The 17166-nt window shown below is 39.6% G+C and overlaps 2 protein-coding genes across 2 annotated transcripts; one reads left to right on the top strand and one right to left on the bottom strand.

The window, feature by feature from the left end:
- Nucleotides 1–772: 772 nt before the first annotated feature.
- LOC129453562 (uncharacterized) lies at nt 773–3672 on the top strand. Its single transcript, XM_073862392.1, has 4 exons — nt 773–893; nt 2698–3018; nt 3168–3455; nt 3587–3672. Exons 1-4 carry the CDS (start codon nt 773–775, stop codon nt 3670–3672), a joined length of 816 nt encoding a protein of 271 aa, XP_073718493.1.
- Nucleotides 3673–6299: 2627 nt separating this feature from the next.
- On the bottom strand, nt 6300–16881 carry LOC141359636 (SLAM family member 5-like). The gene is made up of 5 exons (XM_073862391.1): nt 16471–16881; nt 7476–7796; nt 6884–7180; nt 6508–6600; nt 6300–6397 (listed from the first exon to the last, which is right to left on the bottom strand). Exons 1-5 carry the CDS (start codon nt 16517–16519, stop codon nt 6300–6302), a joined length of 858 nt encoding a protein of 285 aa, XP_073718492.1. The 5' UTR covers nt 16520–16881.
- Between the last annotated feature and the right edge of the window lie 285 nt (nt 16882–17166).

Genomic DNA, 17166 nt, shown 5'->3' with positions numbered 1-17166 from the left:
GGCTGCTGCCACTAGTAGCAAAACTGGAAAATGAAAGTATTTAGTGTGATGACAACACTTTTGTTAAGTTGCTACTGTACCACTCCTAGTGACAACACTCCACCTCAATTCATAAATCAATCTTTAATGAGGTTTACAACAATAGGTTTTATTTTTGTACCCTAAACTCCTTCACAGATCTTAGCAGGTCTCAGTCTGGTCAAAGTAGGTCTAGTCTGTAAGCAGTTTTTAAAGTGGTTTTGGTCACTCTTCAATTTATTTGACACTCTTATTTAAATAGTGTACATGGCAAATAAAAAAAAATAAAAATAAACAAGTCTTGCGGTTTGGCCATGTTTTGTTGTTTAATTGTGGGTGTGCTTATTAAAAATGCCAGTCAGTTTAGTGTGCATGTGCTGGAGTTCTGGTTTGTGTTGATTCCTTGATATGGGTACACCTGGCAAGTGTCGTGGATGAACTTCTCCATCACCATGAGATCCTCGTTTACCTTCAATTTTGTGTCTATAGCTGAAAATTGTCAGTGTTTGAATGTTATATATATATATATATATATATATATATATATATAAGGGACCAATGAGAACATAACATGTTTTTCACATACACTGATCACCATAACAATATGACCACATGCCTAATATTGTGTAGGTCCCCCTTTTTCCACCAAAACAGCCCTGACCTGTCGAGGCACTGACTTCACTAGACCCAATTTTTCCTGCTTCTAACACATCAACTACACTTGTACTTAATTTGATGTGTTAGAAGGCAGAAAATGGGCAAGCGTAAGGATCTGAATGACTTTGACAAGAGCCAAATTGTGATGGCTAGACGACTGGGTCAGAGCATCTCCAAAACTGCAGCTCTTGTGCGGTGTTCCCAGTCTGCAGTTGTCAGTACCTATCAAAAGTGATACAAGGAAGGAAAAGTGGTGAACCGGTGACAGAGTCATGGGCGGTCAAGGTTCATTGATGCACGTGGGGAGCAACGGCTGCAAAATTGCTGAGAAAGTAAATGCTGGTTCTGATAGAAAGGTCTAGACGAGTCCATGCCTCGACCGGTCAGGACTGTTTTGGTGGGAAAAGGGGGACTTTTACGACCCCAATAAGTTGTCTAGGACAGGATGTAACATTTAGTGTAAAAATAAAGAAGTACGTGTGTGTGTGTGTGTGTGTGTGTGTGTGTGTGTGTGTGTGTGTGTGTGTGTGTGTGTGTGTGTGTGTGTGTGTGTTGTTGGTGAAAAGACAACAGCACAATGCACAACAACAAGAAGATATATAAAAAAGAGAAACTTTATAAGTAAGGAATAATTGACTCCGGGCCATTGAATTATTGAAAAATAATGCACACCGAGGTGGTGATGCAGTTACGATGCAAAGTAGAGTGCTTTCTTAAAGAGTCATGAACGTGCCCAACCTCCTTCTTGTCGTTTATTGGCTGGAACACTTTGTTATGTTTTGTGTTGGTAGGTTTGACCACTTTGTTTTTGTTGCAGTTTGTGGAGCCTGGGCTGTCTATAGAGACCGCGTTTTTTTACAATGTGTTCAGGGGACAGGCAGCTAGCAAATAGTGAGAAGATGTTTACTGTATGATGTTTTATTGCCTAAAACACATGAATTCGCTTAGAGTGCCTTTAAGTGATAATAAAAACAATAAAGTAAAGCACAAAACCCAAGAGTCATGCTAAAGCAAACAAATAATCTAAACAAAACACACATCTAACTAGTTTGAAAACCCTCTTAGCTAGCTAACAAAACAAAAGGGGAGAAAAGCCTTCAAGTTTATACACAATAACTAAACTGCACTAATTACCTGAAACAAAACTCCTAACCTAGTGTCATACCATTGAATGACAGTGAATACTATTTTCTACACATGCACGATGTATGTGTAACGTGATGTGCTTACCTGTCCCTTTTTCCTGGAAAACAGGGTTATGAATTACAAATAACATGAAGGGTGTAACGTTAAGAGTGTGGTAAACGTCAAAGTAGTAAGCTAGTCAAACTATATTTTACATGGCATAAAAAAGGATGAAATTAGTTCTTCTTAGAACTTCAATAACCCTGAACAAATGGCAAAGAATGAGCACCCACAGACAGAAACCTACATAATTGAACTTAATGTGGTTTTCAATAGAAACAGCACGCATGACTAACAGAGTATTACCTCATATTTTACTTTGAATTATATGACATAGTTGAATGTTAAAGAGAATGACTTACTTTACATATTTAACCCCAAATGATACTAATGTCTGAAACTAGGTTATTGTGTGTATTTGTCTGTCAGTAGTGTAGTGGTTATTCAGGAGGTGGGCACATAAACCACACGTGCAGCAGTAGAGCTTCAGTGATCTTTAGTGTCTTAAACTCTTTTACGGGGAATATTAAACATCAAGAATGCTGCAGAATCACATCTGTGGATCAGTTTTGCTGTATTTATGTTGGTGGCGATTGGACAGTAAGTCATTTTTATGATTATCTGTTGCTTGCAGATGGTAGATAATAAACATTATTGCTTTAATGCACAGGACTTGCATTGCATTGGCTGCTACTTTCTTAGAGACATTAAAATGCAATATCTTTAAACTAACGTGGGTCATTTAATTTTATATTATAATATTTTGTGCGTATGTGGTGTTTGTTGCTGTTTTATGAACATTTTCCAGTTTTTGCAATATTTCTTTCTGTTCTTCAGATGTGTTTGGTGACGAAGTAAAGTCGGTGATGGAGGGAGATTCTGTTACTCTTCTTACTAATCTTACTGAACTACAGGAGGACGATGTGATGGAGTGGATGTTTGGTGTTGAGAGTCCAGATAAGATCATAGCTGATTTTTACAAAGAAGCAAATATTACAACATTTAATGATGAGAGATTCAAGAATCATTTAAATCTGAATCATCAGACTGGAGATCTCATCATCACAAACGTCACAAACAAACACACTGGAGTTTATAGAGTAGAGATCAACAGACAACCTTCTGTCATCTTCAGACACTTCAATCTTACTGTCTATGGTGAGAGTACAATTATCTTAATGTTTTAAATATCATAATCTCCATCGTATTAAAAAGTTTGATGTTGGTAATTGCAGTAAAATTAGCAGTAAAATGGCACTTGTTTGTTTTTTTGTTTTTTTTACTCTTGACTCTCAAATGTTTTTCAGCTCGTCTGCCAGTTCCTGTCATCAGCAGTAACTCATCACAATGTTCTTCATCATCATCAAGATGTGTTTTATTGTGTTCAGTGTTGAATGTGAGAGATGTGAGTCTGTCCTGGTATAAAGGAAACAGTTTATTGTCCAGCATCAGTGTGTCTGATCTCAACATCAGACTCTCTCTATCTCTGGAGGTTGAATATCAGGATACAAACACATACAGCTGTGTACTCAACAATCCCATCACAAACCAAACTCAACATCTCAACATCAATGAAGTCTGTCAGACGTGTTCAGGTACGATACTGTTTATGTGTTTACAGTTTTGCTTTAATTTAGTTCATATTCATTTCAAAAGTGTATTTTACTGTATGTTGCAGTGTGAATTAAAACACTTATTGTCATTTATTTTGCTGTGTTTTATTCAGTTGGTGTTGGCTGTTGTGAATTTACTGAAGCTGTGATACGATTGGTCGTCTCTGTTCTGGTGGGCGTGGCTGCTGTTGCATTTTGATTTATGACATCAGATCCAGATGAGAATCACATTTATGCTGGGGTGATGATTTTCCTCATCAAAAATTAAATAAGTTTTGCTTTTGTTCAAGAATATTTTTGAATTTGTTTTAATTTTTCGTTATAAAATAATCTAGAAGTTATTGAAGCTTCTTTTAGGGTTTTTATCTCCACTACCAAACATCTAAATGTTAATTCTTGCCTCAGTCATCTTTTGTAGCCCATTGGAAGTCCAACAACATTTAATCTTGTGATGACGATTTTGACTGAATCTCTTATGTAGGCTATAACATTACACCATGATGTTGTGTAAAGCTGATCTGAGGTCATGTAAATTGTAAAAGCAAATAAACATTATTTGTTAAATTGTTTTTATGACTTTTTTAGTAACTGCTTCAGTCAGTCTAACCCATCATAGAAAACAGCATTAAAGGTCCCGTTCTTCCTAATCCCATTTTTTTAAACCCTAGTTAGTGTGTAATGTTGCTGTAATAGCATAAATAATACCTGTAAAATGATAAACCTCAAAGTTCACTGCCAGGCGATATATTTTTGTTTAACAGAATTCCCCAAAGTTTCAAAGTCTACAGCGAACGGCCGGTTTGGACTACAGCCCTCTACTTCCTGCTTTAATGACGTCAGTAAAACGTTTTTTTTTTTTTTTTGACTAAACTCCACCCACAGAAATACATCAATCGCCAGCTAAGCTAACGGCAAGCTAAGCTGCAATCGAATCACAACACACTAAACAAACGACACAATCAGAACTCATTACGTATTTCTGAAGGAGGGACTTCATAGAACAAGGAAGACATCAGACACTTTTTAGGACAATGAAAACAGTGCTATAGATATACTATAAATACGGTGTTTTTTTACATGTTATATCGCGCACCATAAACACAATCAAAGCTTCAAAAACACAGAAAGAACGGCACCTTTATTGCAGACTTAATGTGTAATAAATGTTTAATAGATTTAAAACTACAACCGTTGATAAAGAAACAATGTCTTTGTCGATCATAAAAAGTACATTATTGGCAAAAAAAGTGGTACTTGTTTAAATCAATACTTATAGATAGATATGTTCAGTGAGTCAAAGTGAAAGTTGTTGTGGTTTCATCAGTTGTGTGGTCTGATCTGTCAAATGGACAAACAGATCGTCTGTTAATGTGTGTTTGTGGTTGACTTGCGTGTGGAGTTTTCTTGTGAAATGTTGATTCTGTTCCACTCATCATCTTCTTTATATGCACTTTACTCAAAACACATACTGACACATGAAACACTGAAGCCTAAAAACCCATCAGCACGAGTTAAAGTAAAGTTGGATTATATTCTTGAAGTGAAACTTTACCCCTAAACTACACTGAAGTTTAGAAAAGACATGAATGTTCATCTTTGTGTCCTTTATAGAGAATTTCTCTACATTTTAAAAGTCAGAGATCTTAATATTTACTTAAACATTTATTTACTTGTTACCATTGAACTCTATTGGTAACCATCATAGTTGCTTTTGGAAAACGCACCCCTTGCCTGTACACACTTTCAGATTTATGTACAGCTCCAAACAAGACCACAAAGGCGTGGGGAGAGTCATGCGCTTAGCTGAGACTTCTTAACAATGAAATGTCTGGCTCAATTCCCCATCAGTGACATTCAGCACACAGCACTGCTACTACCATAAAACAAAACATGCATATTTGCAAAGAAAGCTGACCAGATCTACAGGTACATTTCAGTTGTATCCTGTGTATAACTGTGACAAATAAACAAATTGAATTGAATTATGAGGTGAGAGTGACCTCTGGTGGCAAGACAACATGGTTTTAAAGGGACACTCCACTTTTTTGAAAATATGCTAATTTTCTAGCTCCCCTGGAGTTAAATATTTGATTTTTACCGTTTTCGAATCCATTAAGCTGATCTCCGGGTCTGGCGCTACCACTTTTAGCATAGCATAGCATAATCCATTGAATCTGATTAGACCATTAGCATTGCAAATATCAAAACTCTTTGGTCATATTTTTGTGCGATGGTCGATGTAAGCCAGAACCAGAAATCATCAGGAAAATAAATAATGCGCTCTCACGTCCGAGTTTGAGGAAGTGGAGAAAGTGACGTATGCCGTAAAGCAGATTTTTGTAGTTTTTTTGTTTTGTGCTCTGGTTACTACCTGAAACCCCAAGTTTAAAAGTACGAGTAAAAGCGATACAGACCCTGTCAGGCTATGGTGGACATGTCATTCAACCTATTTTAAGTGGATGTACCATCACAAGGGTCTTGAAAATGTATTATGAAGGTCGAAAATCTTCAAAGTGTCACTTTAAAAAGGGAAAATACCTCACTTAGGTTTGATGAAAATGCTGTTGAACCCAGGTGGATTCACTATTAGCACCTCCATATTTAAGTCTTTTGGCATAGCATTTTGTGTAAAATAAAGTAAACTAAAGTAACAATTTTTGTTTATGAGTAAAATAATGACCAACATCAGATTAAAATTTTTATTAAATGATGATTCAGAAACAAAGCCATTCTGTCAGAAGCACCAAGGAAAGGCTGAGCACATGAGATATGTTCACCCACACCATTGGATTCCTTCGTCATGCAGATGGATGGCTCCTTACATGCTCAAAAGGTGTTACACTGCACATACTTTTCTTCACCCATTTGTACCAATTCCATCTGTTTACTCATCAGATGTTCTTGTGTTGGTGTCATGAGACTTTCTGAAAAGTATAATGACATCATAATATGCTTTCTTTCTCAATAGCAGCAATGTCAAAACTGTAGATGGTGTTATTGTTAGCTATTTACTGTAAGCTTGAGGTAAACTTACCTTTACTCTTATGTATGTAGAAACCAGCGAAGATCGAATAAATTATAACAACAAATATAAATCCATTCCTCATGGGCCTTAGTTTAAGAGAATCTAAAAACGTGAAACAGAATAATCAGATATCAATATTCCTTAATTATTATTTCATACCAGGATCAACTTTTATGCAGGAATTCAGAGCTTGGTTGATTATTTATAAGTGCACGCTTAAGGAATATAAAGTACTAGAGACGTTTCTTGCTACAGAGATTTGTTTCAATGATTTTCTATAGTTAACAATGCTAATAATCAAAACTAATAACAGAGTTCACATGCACTCCCAAAACTCTATTACACCACAGATCAATAAATCAAGCAATAATCACAGCAGTTGTACCTGAACATGTCTGACAGACTTCATTGATGTTGAGATGTTGAGTTTGGTTTGTGTTGGTATTGTTGAGTACACATCTGTATGTGTTGTTTTCTTGATAATCCACCTCCAGATGAAGAGATGCGGTTGTTTTAAGGTTAGACACACTGATGATGGACAATAAACTGTTCCCTTTGTACCAGGACAGACTCACATCTCTCACATTCATCACTGAACACAACAACACACAGTTTGAAAATGATGATAATGAAGAAGAACAGTGTGGTGAATATCTGGAGATGTCAGGAACGGGCAGACGAGCTGGAAAATAGTAAAGTAAGGAAAATATTTCTTCTTTTTATTTTTCTCATATTTCTGGATTAATTAAAGACACAGACATTTAAAGAAACAATTCACCACAAACTAATGTTTTTGAATCATTTTGTTATTTTTATTAAATACTTAGCAGGAAATTATAGATCTCTCTTTTAATAATTAGTTAAACAAAATACAATTATAATGTATAAACAAATGTGAACTTGTGTTCCCAAATCTGGTACACTGACTCTAAATCTCACTGTTCACAAAAAATGTGTTTTATATCGGAAATACTCACCATAGACAGTAACGCTGAATTTCTTATTTGAGAATTCATTGTTTCTGTTGATCTCTAGTTTATAATCTCCAGTGTGTTGAGTTGTGATGTTTGTGATGGTGAGATCTCCAGTCTTATTATCCAGCCTTACTCTGCCTCTAAACCTTTCATCATCAGATAACTTGCTGCGATTGGTCTTTCCAGTAAATCTGGCAATAAAAGTGTTTTCAGGTTCATAAGACCACAAGATCAGATCATCTGTCTGTTTGACATCATCAGTGTGTAGAGTAACAGATTCACCCTCCATCACTGACTTCACTTCATCTGTATTAGCATACACACCTGTAAACACAAGATTCACAAAACAAAGTTTATAAATGCACATAAATAAATTTAAATCCGTGGTCACATTAGAGGATTCTTGTATTAAATTTGCCCTTCTGAGAATCCTGACACAGAAAATTGGAAAAGGACTTTGATGGATTCCAATTATCAGCTCTGATAATAGCCTGCCGATTGCTCATATTTAAATAAATACTTTCACAAAAGTCAGTGATAGATGGAGGTTCATGACAGACTTTATGCTGTACAGGTCTAGACAGCGGAGAGTGAGTGTACAAACAACATGACTGCATGTTACGTGTCCGTATCACAACTTTTCAATCACGTCAGTTTTAAAGTACCGGCAGAAATTGACTAGCGCACAAGCTAAAAATTTTAATATTACAGTAATATATATTATAATGTAGTTAATGTGTCACAACAGCTATTTGTTTACATTTACATTCCAGACTTGATCAAAATGCTATAACATCATTTTAAATTCAGTTTGGACAGCAATTTCTTACAGCAGAGATTGGGTAAAAATAGGAAGTTAATATCAGACTGAAATTGGTTTAATGTAAGTAGATCAATATATTTGATTCTCATTGTACATCAAATCAATGTTTTTTATGTTTCTGGTGTCAGTATTTGATGTAAATTGGGTTTATTTCAAGATGAGTTTAAGCAAGTCTGTCAAGATTCTCCTTATGCATAACCTAACTTAATACGATTTTAAAAAGTCCTCTAGCGCGAACCTGGCTTAACAGGCTTAATGAGCTAGGGGAGACCGGGGCTGGTTGTCTCACGGGTTGGTTGTCACACTGCTTATTCCAGACACACTACATGGCACTGTGGTACAATTTTGATGTCAATTTGTTAGCCTTTAATAGCTTACTCATTTGCACTTGAAATTTTGCTGAGCAGACAAAAAACATTGAGGTTAGGACACCATTTTTTTATTTTTATGTGTCAGAGTAAATTTTCATGTTGGTGTTGTTTTTGTGTTGAGATCGATATTAGTCATTCAAAAACAAAACACTCATTAAAAAGCCAAAAGTAGTAGCTTTATTTTGAGTCATCTTTTAGCGATCAAGTTTAAGCCGTGTGGTAGCTAGCTTATCATGTTTGTCAAGAAGTCAGTTGGGGATGGTTGTCACATAGCTTGCGGGGTTGGTTGTCACATAAGAATATTGGACATGTAGACCTTTTAAGACTGTTGGTCTATTTGTTTGTTTTTGTTTGCTGTTAAAATAAAATAAATAAAGCATTAAATAAAGAGGTTTTAACACTAAAAATTATTTCTTTTTATTTCTCAACACAGTGGACAATAGGCTTTATGCCCAGCTGTACTGAACTTCAGCCAGCTTCTTGTTTCCTGTCTGCCATTATTGGACAAACTGATTAATCCAGGTGTGCCTGACCTCAGTAGTCACAACAACAATAATCAGACACACCTGGATTAATCAGTTTGTCCAATAATGGCAGACAGGAAACAAGGAGCTGGCTGAAGTTCATAGTGCAGCTGTGCATAAAGCCTATTCAAGTAACTGATCACCCACTTTAATCCCATTGTTTAAACATAAGGGGCATTAATAACAACTATCATAGGGGTGGATTCATATTAAAACTTATTTGCAGTTTCTAGCTTTAAAAACGCTTAGGTTACTCACGTAACCCCGGTTCCCTGAAATAACGGGAACGAAGCATTGCGTCAGTTAGCTGACGCTATGGGGGAAACTCCTGTTTGTAGCACGGCAAGTGACGCAATGCTTCGTTCCCGTTATTTCAGGGAACCGGGGTTACGTGAGTAACCTAAGCGTTCCCTTTCAATACGGTTCACTTCGCATTGCGTCAGTTAGCTGACGCTATGGGGGAACGTAATCCCATCACGCCGTGCATACACAACGTACAGAAGTGCCTTACCGGAGAGACACTGCATGTGGCCCTATACCCGGCATATTCACAGCTTTAAAGCAATGTGTAAGCACCATATAAAATGTTGACGTGCACACGGTGGGGTTTTAAACGCACCGGGGGCACATAACATAGCACAAGACGGCGAGACACCGAGCGCGCCGCAGGTGTGCGAGATAAGTAAATTCAGAGTCACGTTGGTGAGCTCGCTGAGCGCACCGTGGTGTACACATAAAACGCATGAGCGTGCATGATTGAGCCGAGAGAACCTGCGCTCGTAGGGCAGGGACGTCTAAGCTGTACAATCTGACAACGTAGACGGCGAAAACCAGCCGGCCGTGTAGCAGATATCAAATATAGATACCCCTGTAGACCAAGTCCATGAAAAAGCCAAACTCTCACAGAGTGGGCTCTATATAGGACATAGCTCATAGAGGGGCGTGAGCCAGTGCGATGGTTTCAACGATCCATCTAAATAACCACTGTAAGCAACAGACATACATAGTGAGTGATCTGCGAAGCTCACGAACGGCCAGTGATGCCACAGTTACTTTGAAAAAGTAATCTGATTACTGATTACTGATTACTCCTTTAAAAAGTAACTAAGTTACTTTACAGATTACTTGATTTTAAAAGTAACTTAGTTAGATTACAAGTTACTTTGTTAGTTACATTCCAGTAGCTGCCAACACCCCCACTGCCTCAACATTAAAAATGACAACCGGTTTTGCCAACACTCACTTTATTTGAAGTGCATTTTTAACAGTAACGTCAACAATGTATCTCCTGACATTTTAAGTTGAACTGTTGTGTTTTAAAAAACTAATATATATATATATGAGTCTTTCTTGACTTCACTTAACATAAATAGGGAACAGCAGGGGCCATTTTCAGAAAAACTTAATTTTAAAAGCTAATGTTTTAGAAAGAGATATATTTTTGCTGTGGTCAATAACTCACAAGTGTGGTATATCAAAACCAGCTGGAATTTTGAACAAATGTAAAACGACTTCTGTGTAATTTCACTTTAAACAAGAGTAGTGAATTGTTACACAATAGATTTTTGTGTTACACTTGTTTTTATTAAATATGATTATGACCTCTTTAATATGTAACTGCAAACTTATTTTGTCATTTATCTTTGTAAAAAATAATTAAATTACATTTTAATTTTAAATTTCAGTTTTATCAAATGTTTCAAAAGCAACCAACAGTACAAACTTAAATTGCTGAGACAAAAAAATTCAATAGTTTGAACACTATGAAAATAAAATTAAATCAAATTAGAATAATATCAATTTTTTAACATATTATACACAGTATTAGCAGCGGGACAAAACTAACAAGTGTTCCTTTTGACACGACAGGATCTACTCACAAAATAAAAGTAAGTCGAGTTTAAACTCGACTTACTTTTATTTTGAAAAACTGAGAAGTCTTCAGGATGTTATATAGTAAATACCTTGTAGATTTATCAGTATTGTAACACATGAAACGAGAAACACAACGCGTTGTAAGAAAAAAGACTGCTTTTGGAATATACTTATCATGGTTGAAAACACAGTTCTGGATCTACACGTGGAAATCGGTGAGTAAATAACGCAATATTTGACAACTCTTCAGAGGTTATGTGCTAATATGCTGTCATAGTGAGATGCAGATGTTATTATCAGGGCTCGGAGAAAATCGCTTTGTTACTTTCGTTCTTCAACTCTCCCACACTTACTGGTTTTGCACTGAAGTCCAGCTTTTGTTGTTTGGGTAGTGGATGAACTCCTGCTCACTGCTTCGCACCACCGGGTGGGACTTGCTCTTAAGTTTGACTGTGTGCCGTGCTGCGACTCCAAATGCTTTTTTTTTATTTGACGTAGTGTTTTTGTAGCTGCATCTCTCTTCTCTCTCTATTGCACGTTGTTTACGTTTGTGTCGCTTACACGTGACCTGAGTTGTCCTCGTGCTGAAAACGTGACTTGTCGCACACCTGACTTCACTTCCCGAGACGCAAGAAGAAATATACAAGAAAATATATATTTGACTAAGGAAAATTTCAAAAATAGTAACGCACAGTGACTTGGATAAGTAACTTTAATCTGATTACTGGTTTGGAAATATTAACGCGTTAGATTACTCGTTACTAAAAAAAGTGGTCAAATTAGAGTAACGCGTTACTAAGTAACGCGTTACCGGCATCACTGCGAACGGCCGATCTGACTATAATATGCGGCAGAACGGTTCGTAGCGTGGGATTATAAAGATACCACAATAGTGTGAACCCAGGTGCGCCCTCGAGCGCATCGGGATGCATATAGGTAGTATTATAGTGCACAGATCGGTGAGCTGTCCAAGCGCGCCGTAAATGTGTATTGACTATAAATTGCACGAGCACAGGTGAACACTTGAATACATCGTGAATGCATATAGATGAATCAGAGTGTTATAATGCACAGGCCGGCAAGATTCTCAAGCGCGCCGTCATGTGTTCTGATAATAAGTTGTGCGCACACGGGTGAACCCTTCAGTGCACCGTGAATGCGTATAGATAAATCAATGCACAGAACGCGCCGTGAATGTGTACAGATATGATTGATGAACGTATGGTGGGCACTCAACGCACCGTGAACGTACACAGATGAACCACAATGTATGTATGTGTCACAGCCGTGTATACAGATGAGCTTTTCCGAGCGCATCTTTGGTGTATACCGAAATGTTATAGCGTGCATATGTGAGCTTCTCTAAGCGCACGGTGGACGCATATAATTAAAACCCATATCGTGCATACAGGTGAGCTTACGGGTGCACCTTTAATGCAACAAACCTCAGTAGTGCGTGAAGCAGGGGTGTCGAAGCTGTAAACTGACAACGTGGACGGCGGGGACCAGCCGGCCGTGTCACAAATGTCAAATGAGAAACTTCTAAGACCATGCCCGAGGGTCGCTGTTATCACCGCCACATATATATACGCAGGGGGAGAAAGCCGCCGTGCACGAGCCTCTGTAGTGAGGAGAAAGCTGTTCCACCTACAATTCGCGGGGGGAAGACTTTGCATAAGGACGCCTCGCGAAAGGGGTCCTAGCAGCTCGTGTCAACGTGTTATAAGGCACGTAATGTAGGTCAGGTCCCACGGATGCAATCTCCGCACGCCCATCGTAACGGGTTAATATGTCTGCATCTTGGTAGTTTAAGCACGAGATGCGTATCACTCCGATTGAACATAGCTTATAAAGCGATGCAATGAGTTTATAAAGGAGATGACTCGCCAGCTTGAACAGGGGGCGAGATCTCAGTCTGGTTCGGTAAATAATGAAACCACCGTAGTTTGCCCGACCGCATTATCACAATAACATGGTCGAGAGTGCTGCAGTGCTAAAATCATCCCCTTAATGGACCGTATGTACAGTACAAGGTGATTGATATGAGACAAACGGGCGTTCCACGCGCCGAAGGCTGATTGCCGTCGTAAAGCGTGTTCAACCCACAGCAGGTGCTGGCGATCTCGTAATGGTAGCACTTCATGCAGCTGTGTGTAACTTAAGCATGAGCTTCCCGGCCGTCAGCTCGGGGCGGGACCTTTGCTTAGTCAAACTGAAGTGGACTTATGAACAGAATGCCACGATATTCAGTTTTCTGAGGCTCGTTAGAGGGGTACGTGAGCCCGTCTTAAACGAGATGCCGCGCGTCTGTCTGTGCGCGCGCTTTGAGCTTTGAAACTTATTGTGGCGGGTAGCAAGCTCACTTCAGGTTGATATTACCCTTAATATCTCCGAGTATTGGAGCGGAGCGGAGGTGTGAGCGTCTTCGGATCCGCTGATGTAAATCAGCTGTATGACCGAAAAACGTCATAAACCGCTTGGCTGTAAGCCTTTGAGTGGCGTCCGGAGAGGGCGCGATTCAAATGCTTGGAGCCATGCAAAAGTCTGAGGCTGCCGTCTCTCTAGGAAGAGAGAATGACAGCCGTAAGACCGTGCTCGTTTGCGCCGTCAGCATCGTAGCGGAGAAACTGAGGTGGGCTGCGAGCGAATTTGGCAGAAAGGTGTTAGAGACACAGTACAGCCGTGGGGTGTCAATACACAGTATATGGCCAAACCGGGGGTTTTTCGGCAAGCATCGATAGAATTATGGACAGCGGGCCGTGTGTGCGTATTACTGATAGCTTGTCAGTAAGGCGAAAAAGTGTTTAGAGACACCGTACAACCGTGGGGTGTCAATACACAGTATAGTAAGCACGGAAATTACTCTTTTTAGAGGAATTCAATACCGTTCGCCACTACAGTGAGGTCGCATAACCGACAGTATTACACAGTATGTTTGGATAAACAGCACACAGAAAACATTTCAGGGCAGTCCAGCCGAGGCGCGACTTAACACCTCTTTCCCCAGACAGTTCAATGTCGACCACCTGTGCTGCGAAGACCAGAGCTCGGCAGTTCAGGTGCACGAGCCTCAGTAGTGATGGAGACCCGAACGGCTCACGGAGCAGAGCAGTATGTCTAGGTGGTTTAATGTCAGACTGAACCCATCGCAGAGAGGAAGTCTGCCGTGAGGCCCGCGGTTTTGCCGTTTATTAAAAAGAATATATAAGAATGTACCAATATTCAGCGCACTGATATAGGACGGGACTGAATAAAGGGAGGTATTCGGGCCTCAGTATGTTAAACAAATTCGTTCTGCCTCTGATTCCGTCTAAACCAGAGAGAAATGACTGGGCAGACGAGTAGTGAGCTTTCCGACGTGAGATAGACTCAGGCCGGTTAAGCTCTATAATAAGTGTTTTAGCGCTCAAATAGAGGCGTGTCCGCCTTATCGAGCAGACGAATGAGATCGCGTCGCTCCAGGGGGGAGGGGCATGAAGCTCTGTATAGACGAATAGTGAGCCGGTTAGCTCTTATAATGAGTGTTCTTGATGCTCCAATGGCGGCGAATCCGCCCCATCGAGCAGACGAATGAGATTGCGCCGCTCCAGGAGGGGAGGGGCATGAAGCTCTGTAATCATTGAACACTAGACAGCTGCATTTAGAGGCAGCGAGCCGTAAGACCGCGTGCTAACTACGCCGTTAAGAGACCTCACCACTGCGGGGAAAGGAGCGAGGGACTCCGTGAGCGTGGAGCACGAGTGGCTGTGCTATGACAGGGAACAGGGGCAGATCCGCCCGTGTTTGCTTGTCGTATGCATCTTTCTAGTTTTACGGTTCCCCCGCTTGTTCATCTCAACAAGAGAGGAACGGCAGAGGGGAGCAGCAACACAGACAGAACAGCCATGCGCCATAAACGGTATCACCCGATGCACTCGGGGGATTAATATATGTGCCAGAGATCTCGCCACTGAATGTGAGAGGAGCGAAGGGACTCTGTAAGCATGAACGGTTGCGATGTGACAGAACACAGGGGGGTTAGTCCGTGTGTGCTTGTCTATGCATCCATCTAGTCTCATGGCTCGCCGTGTGTTCATCCCGGGGAGAGAAGAACAGCAGGGGGAGCACGAAACATGGATAAGACAACCGAAGCATATAAGCGCGGTCCCGGCGTGGGAGGTGCCAGACTGGTGACGCGCTCGGGGAAATTCATAGCAGGGAGGCTCACTCAAGCCGCTGTGCTGGACGCTATTACAACAGCGCCTGCTCTTTTAGCTTACAGCTTTATATTAAAAATATTTATCTTACCGGGCGGCTGCAGGGGAGACCTCGTCAGCTATGTGTCCGCTGCACAGGGCTCGTACCACGGCAAGCAAAGGCTATCTTCGGTTCTCGGCCAGAAAGCGGCAGGGGAAGACGCTAGACCTGGATTCTGCTGTCTTCGGTTCTCAGCCGGAAAGGGCAGGGAAGACGCGAGGCCTGGACTCCGCTGCAGGGCTTCTTCTTCTTCGGAGCAGCGAGAGGTTCGCGCTGAAGGAGAAATTAAAGAGCTCCTGACGCTTGAACCGCGCTTATATAAGGAGGTGTGCATCCCGCGCGCGGGTTCAAACGTCATTGGTCTGTACTTTGTACAGACGTTAACCAATAGGCTTCAGTCACGGAGTAAACAGGAGTTTCCACCATAGCGTCAGCTAACTGACGCAATGCGAAGTGAACCGTATTGAAAGGGAACTAAAAAGTTACACATTATCTTTTCAGATCCCAATTTATCACTGAAATCCTATTGAACCACTATAGGGACAACCAACCCCATACCCCGTGACAACCAACCCCGTGATGGGTTGGTTGTCACAGATGTACAAATGCGTGAATGTACAAAGCTAAGCTAAAGCTAGTCTCTACTACTTTTATTGTAACATTTTAAAGTACTACTTTATTAATGACTGCTCTTAAGACTATAATATCTCACAGGTGGGGTTGTCATGTTAAATTTGAAATTAATATCTTGTTGAAGACACTTCTGAATTTTCGGAATTTGTCTGTCTTGTTAGCAAAACATTTAGCATACATACATTTTAAGTACTGCAAAACTGGACTTTATTCTAACTATAATCTTTTTGTCAATTAAAAGAAAATGAATAACCTTTATAGTGTAGAAGTAAGTGTGCAAGACAATTTGTCAATTACAAAAGCATTCAGTTTTTTTTTAAATAAAAAACGCGACAAACTTCATAGCGAACAGTCTGGAAAGAACCAAATAAACCTGCTTGACTGGCTCTGTACATAATCTATTTCAGCTTATCATGTTGTACGCATAAGTTGGTTTAAAAACATAAATTATTTATGCAAACAGATGATAAATTATTGTATCACAAACATTTGTGGACCGTCAAAGAAAGCAATGAGCTATAAAAAAAGAAACTCACCAATTACCATAAGCAAAGACAGAAAGAGTAACATTAAGCATTTTTTCATGATGCTGATTTCAGTCGAGTTTATTAAAACCGTAAAAAGCTGAGCTGTTTAATGAGGTTGATGTGCTGAGGATGAGGATCTCACCACAGCTCAATAATACTGACGTACAGACGGCTGCTAATAACCAGACTGGGTTGGGTTTAAGCAAAGTGAATGTAAAAGTATTTTCTATACACAGGTGTGGGCAATGTTGTTGTGTTCATTTGCTTTCCTTCCCACAAAACAATTCACAACAGCCTTTTATTGTTATACCCTTATGATTTGGAGTGAAAGATCACATGACAAAAAGTAGTACACAACACACATGACATGACACATGGCGCACTTTAAAGTACATGTCTCAATGAAAGTGTACAGCAGCATCAAAGACCAAAACTGATCCTAATTAAAAACTGATATGACAAATACGACACTATACAACCTTGTTGACTTTAGACACACTTTAGGGTGTGTTTGAGTTTCTCTCTTTGTGGCCTCACTGTGAATATTAATGATCACACACACACAGAGGAAGGCCTGACATCAAACATTCACATCATACATTTGTTCATTAAATAACATTTCACATGCAAGTAATCAATAACAACATAACAGACTGATTGAAGATATTAAGCCATCTGAAATCGTATCAAAATTAAAAGTGTATT

The sequence above is a fragment of the Misgurnus anguillicaudatus genome, chromosome 23 (genome assembly GCF_027580225.2).
Source record: "Misgurnus anguillicaudatus chromosome 23, ASM2758022v2, whole genome shotgun sequence".
Taxonomy (NCBI): Eukaryota; Metazoa; Chordata; class Actinopteri; order Cypriniformes; family Cobitidae; genus Misgurnus; species Misgurnus anguillicaudatus.
The sequence above is the reverse complement of the archived record's forward strand: the minus strand, read 5'-3'. Positions and strand labels throughout refer to the sequence as shown.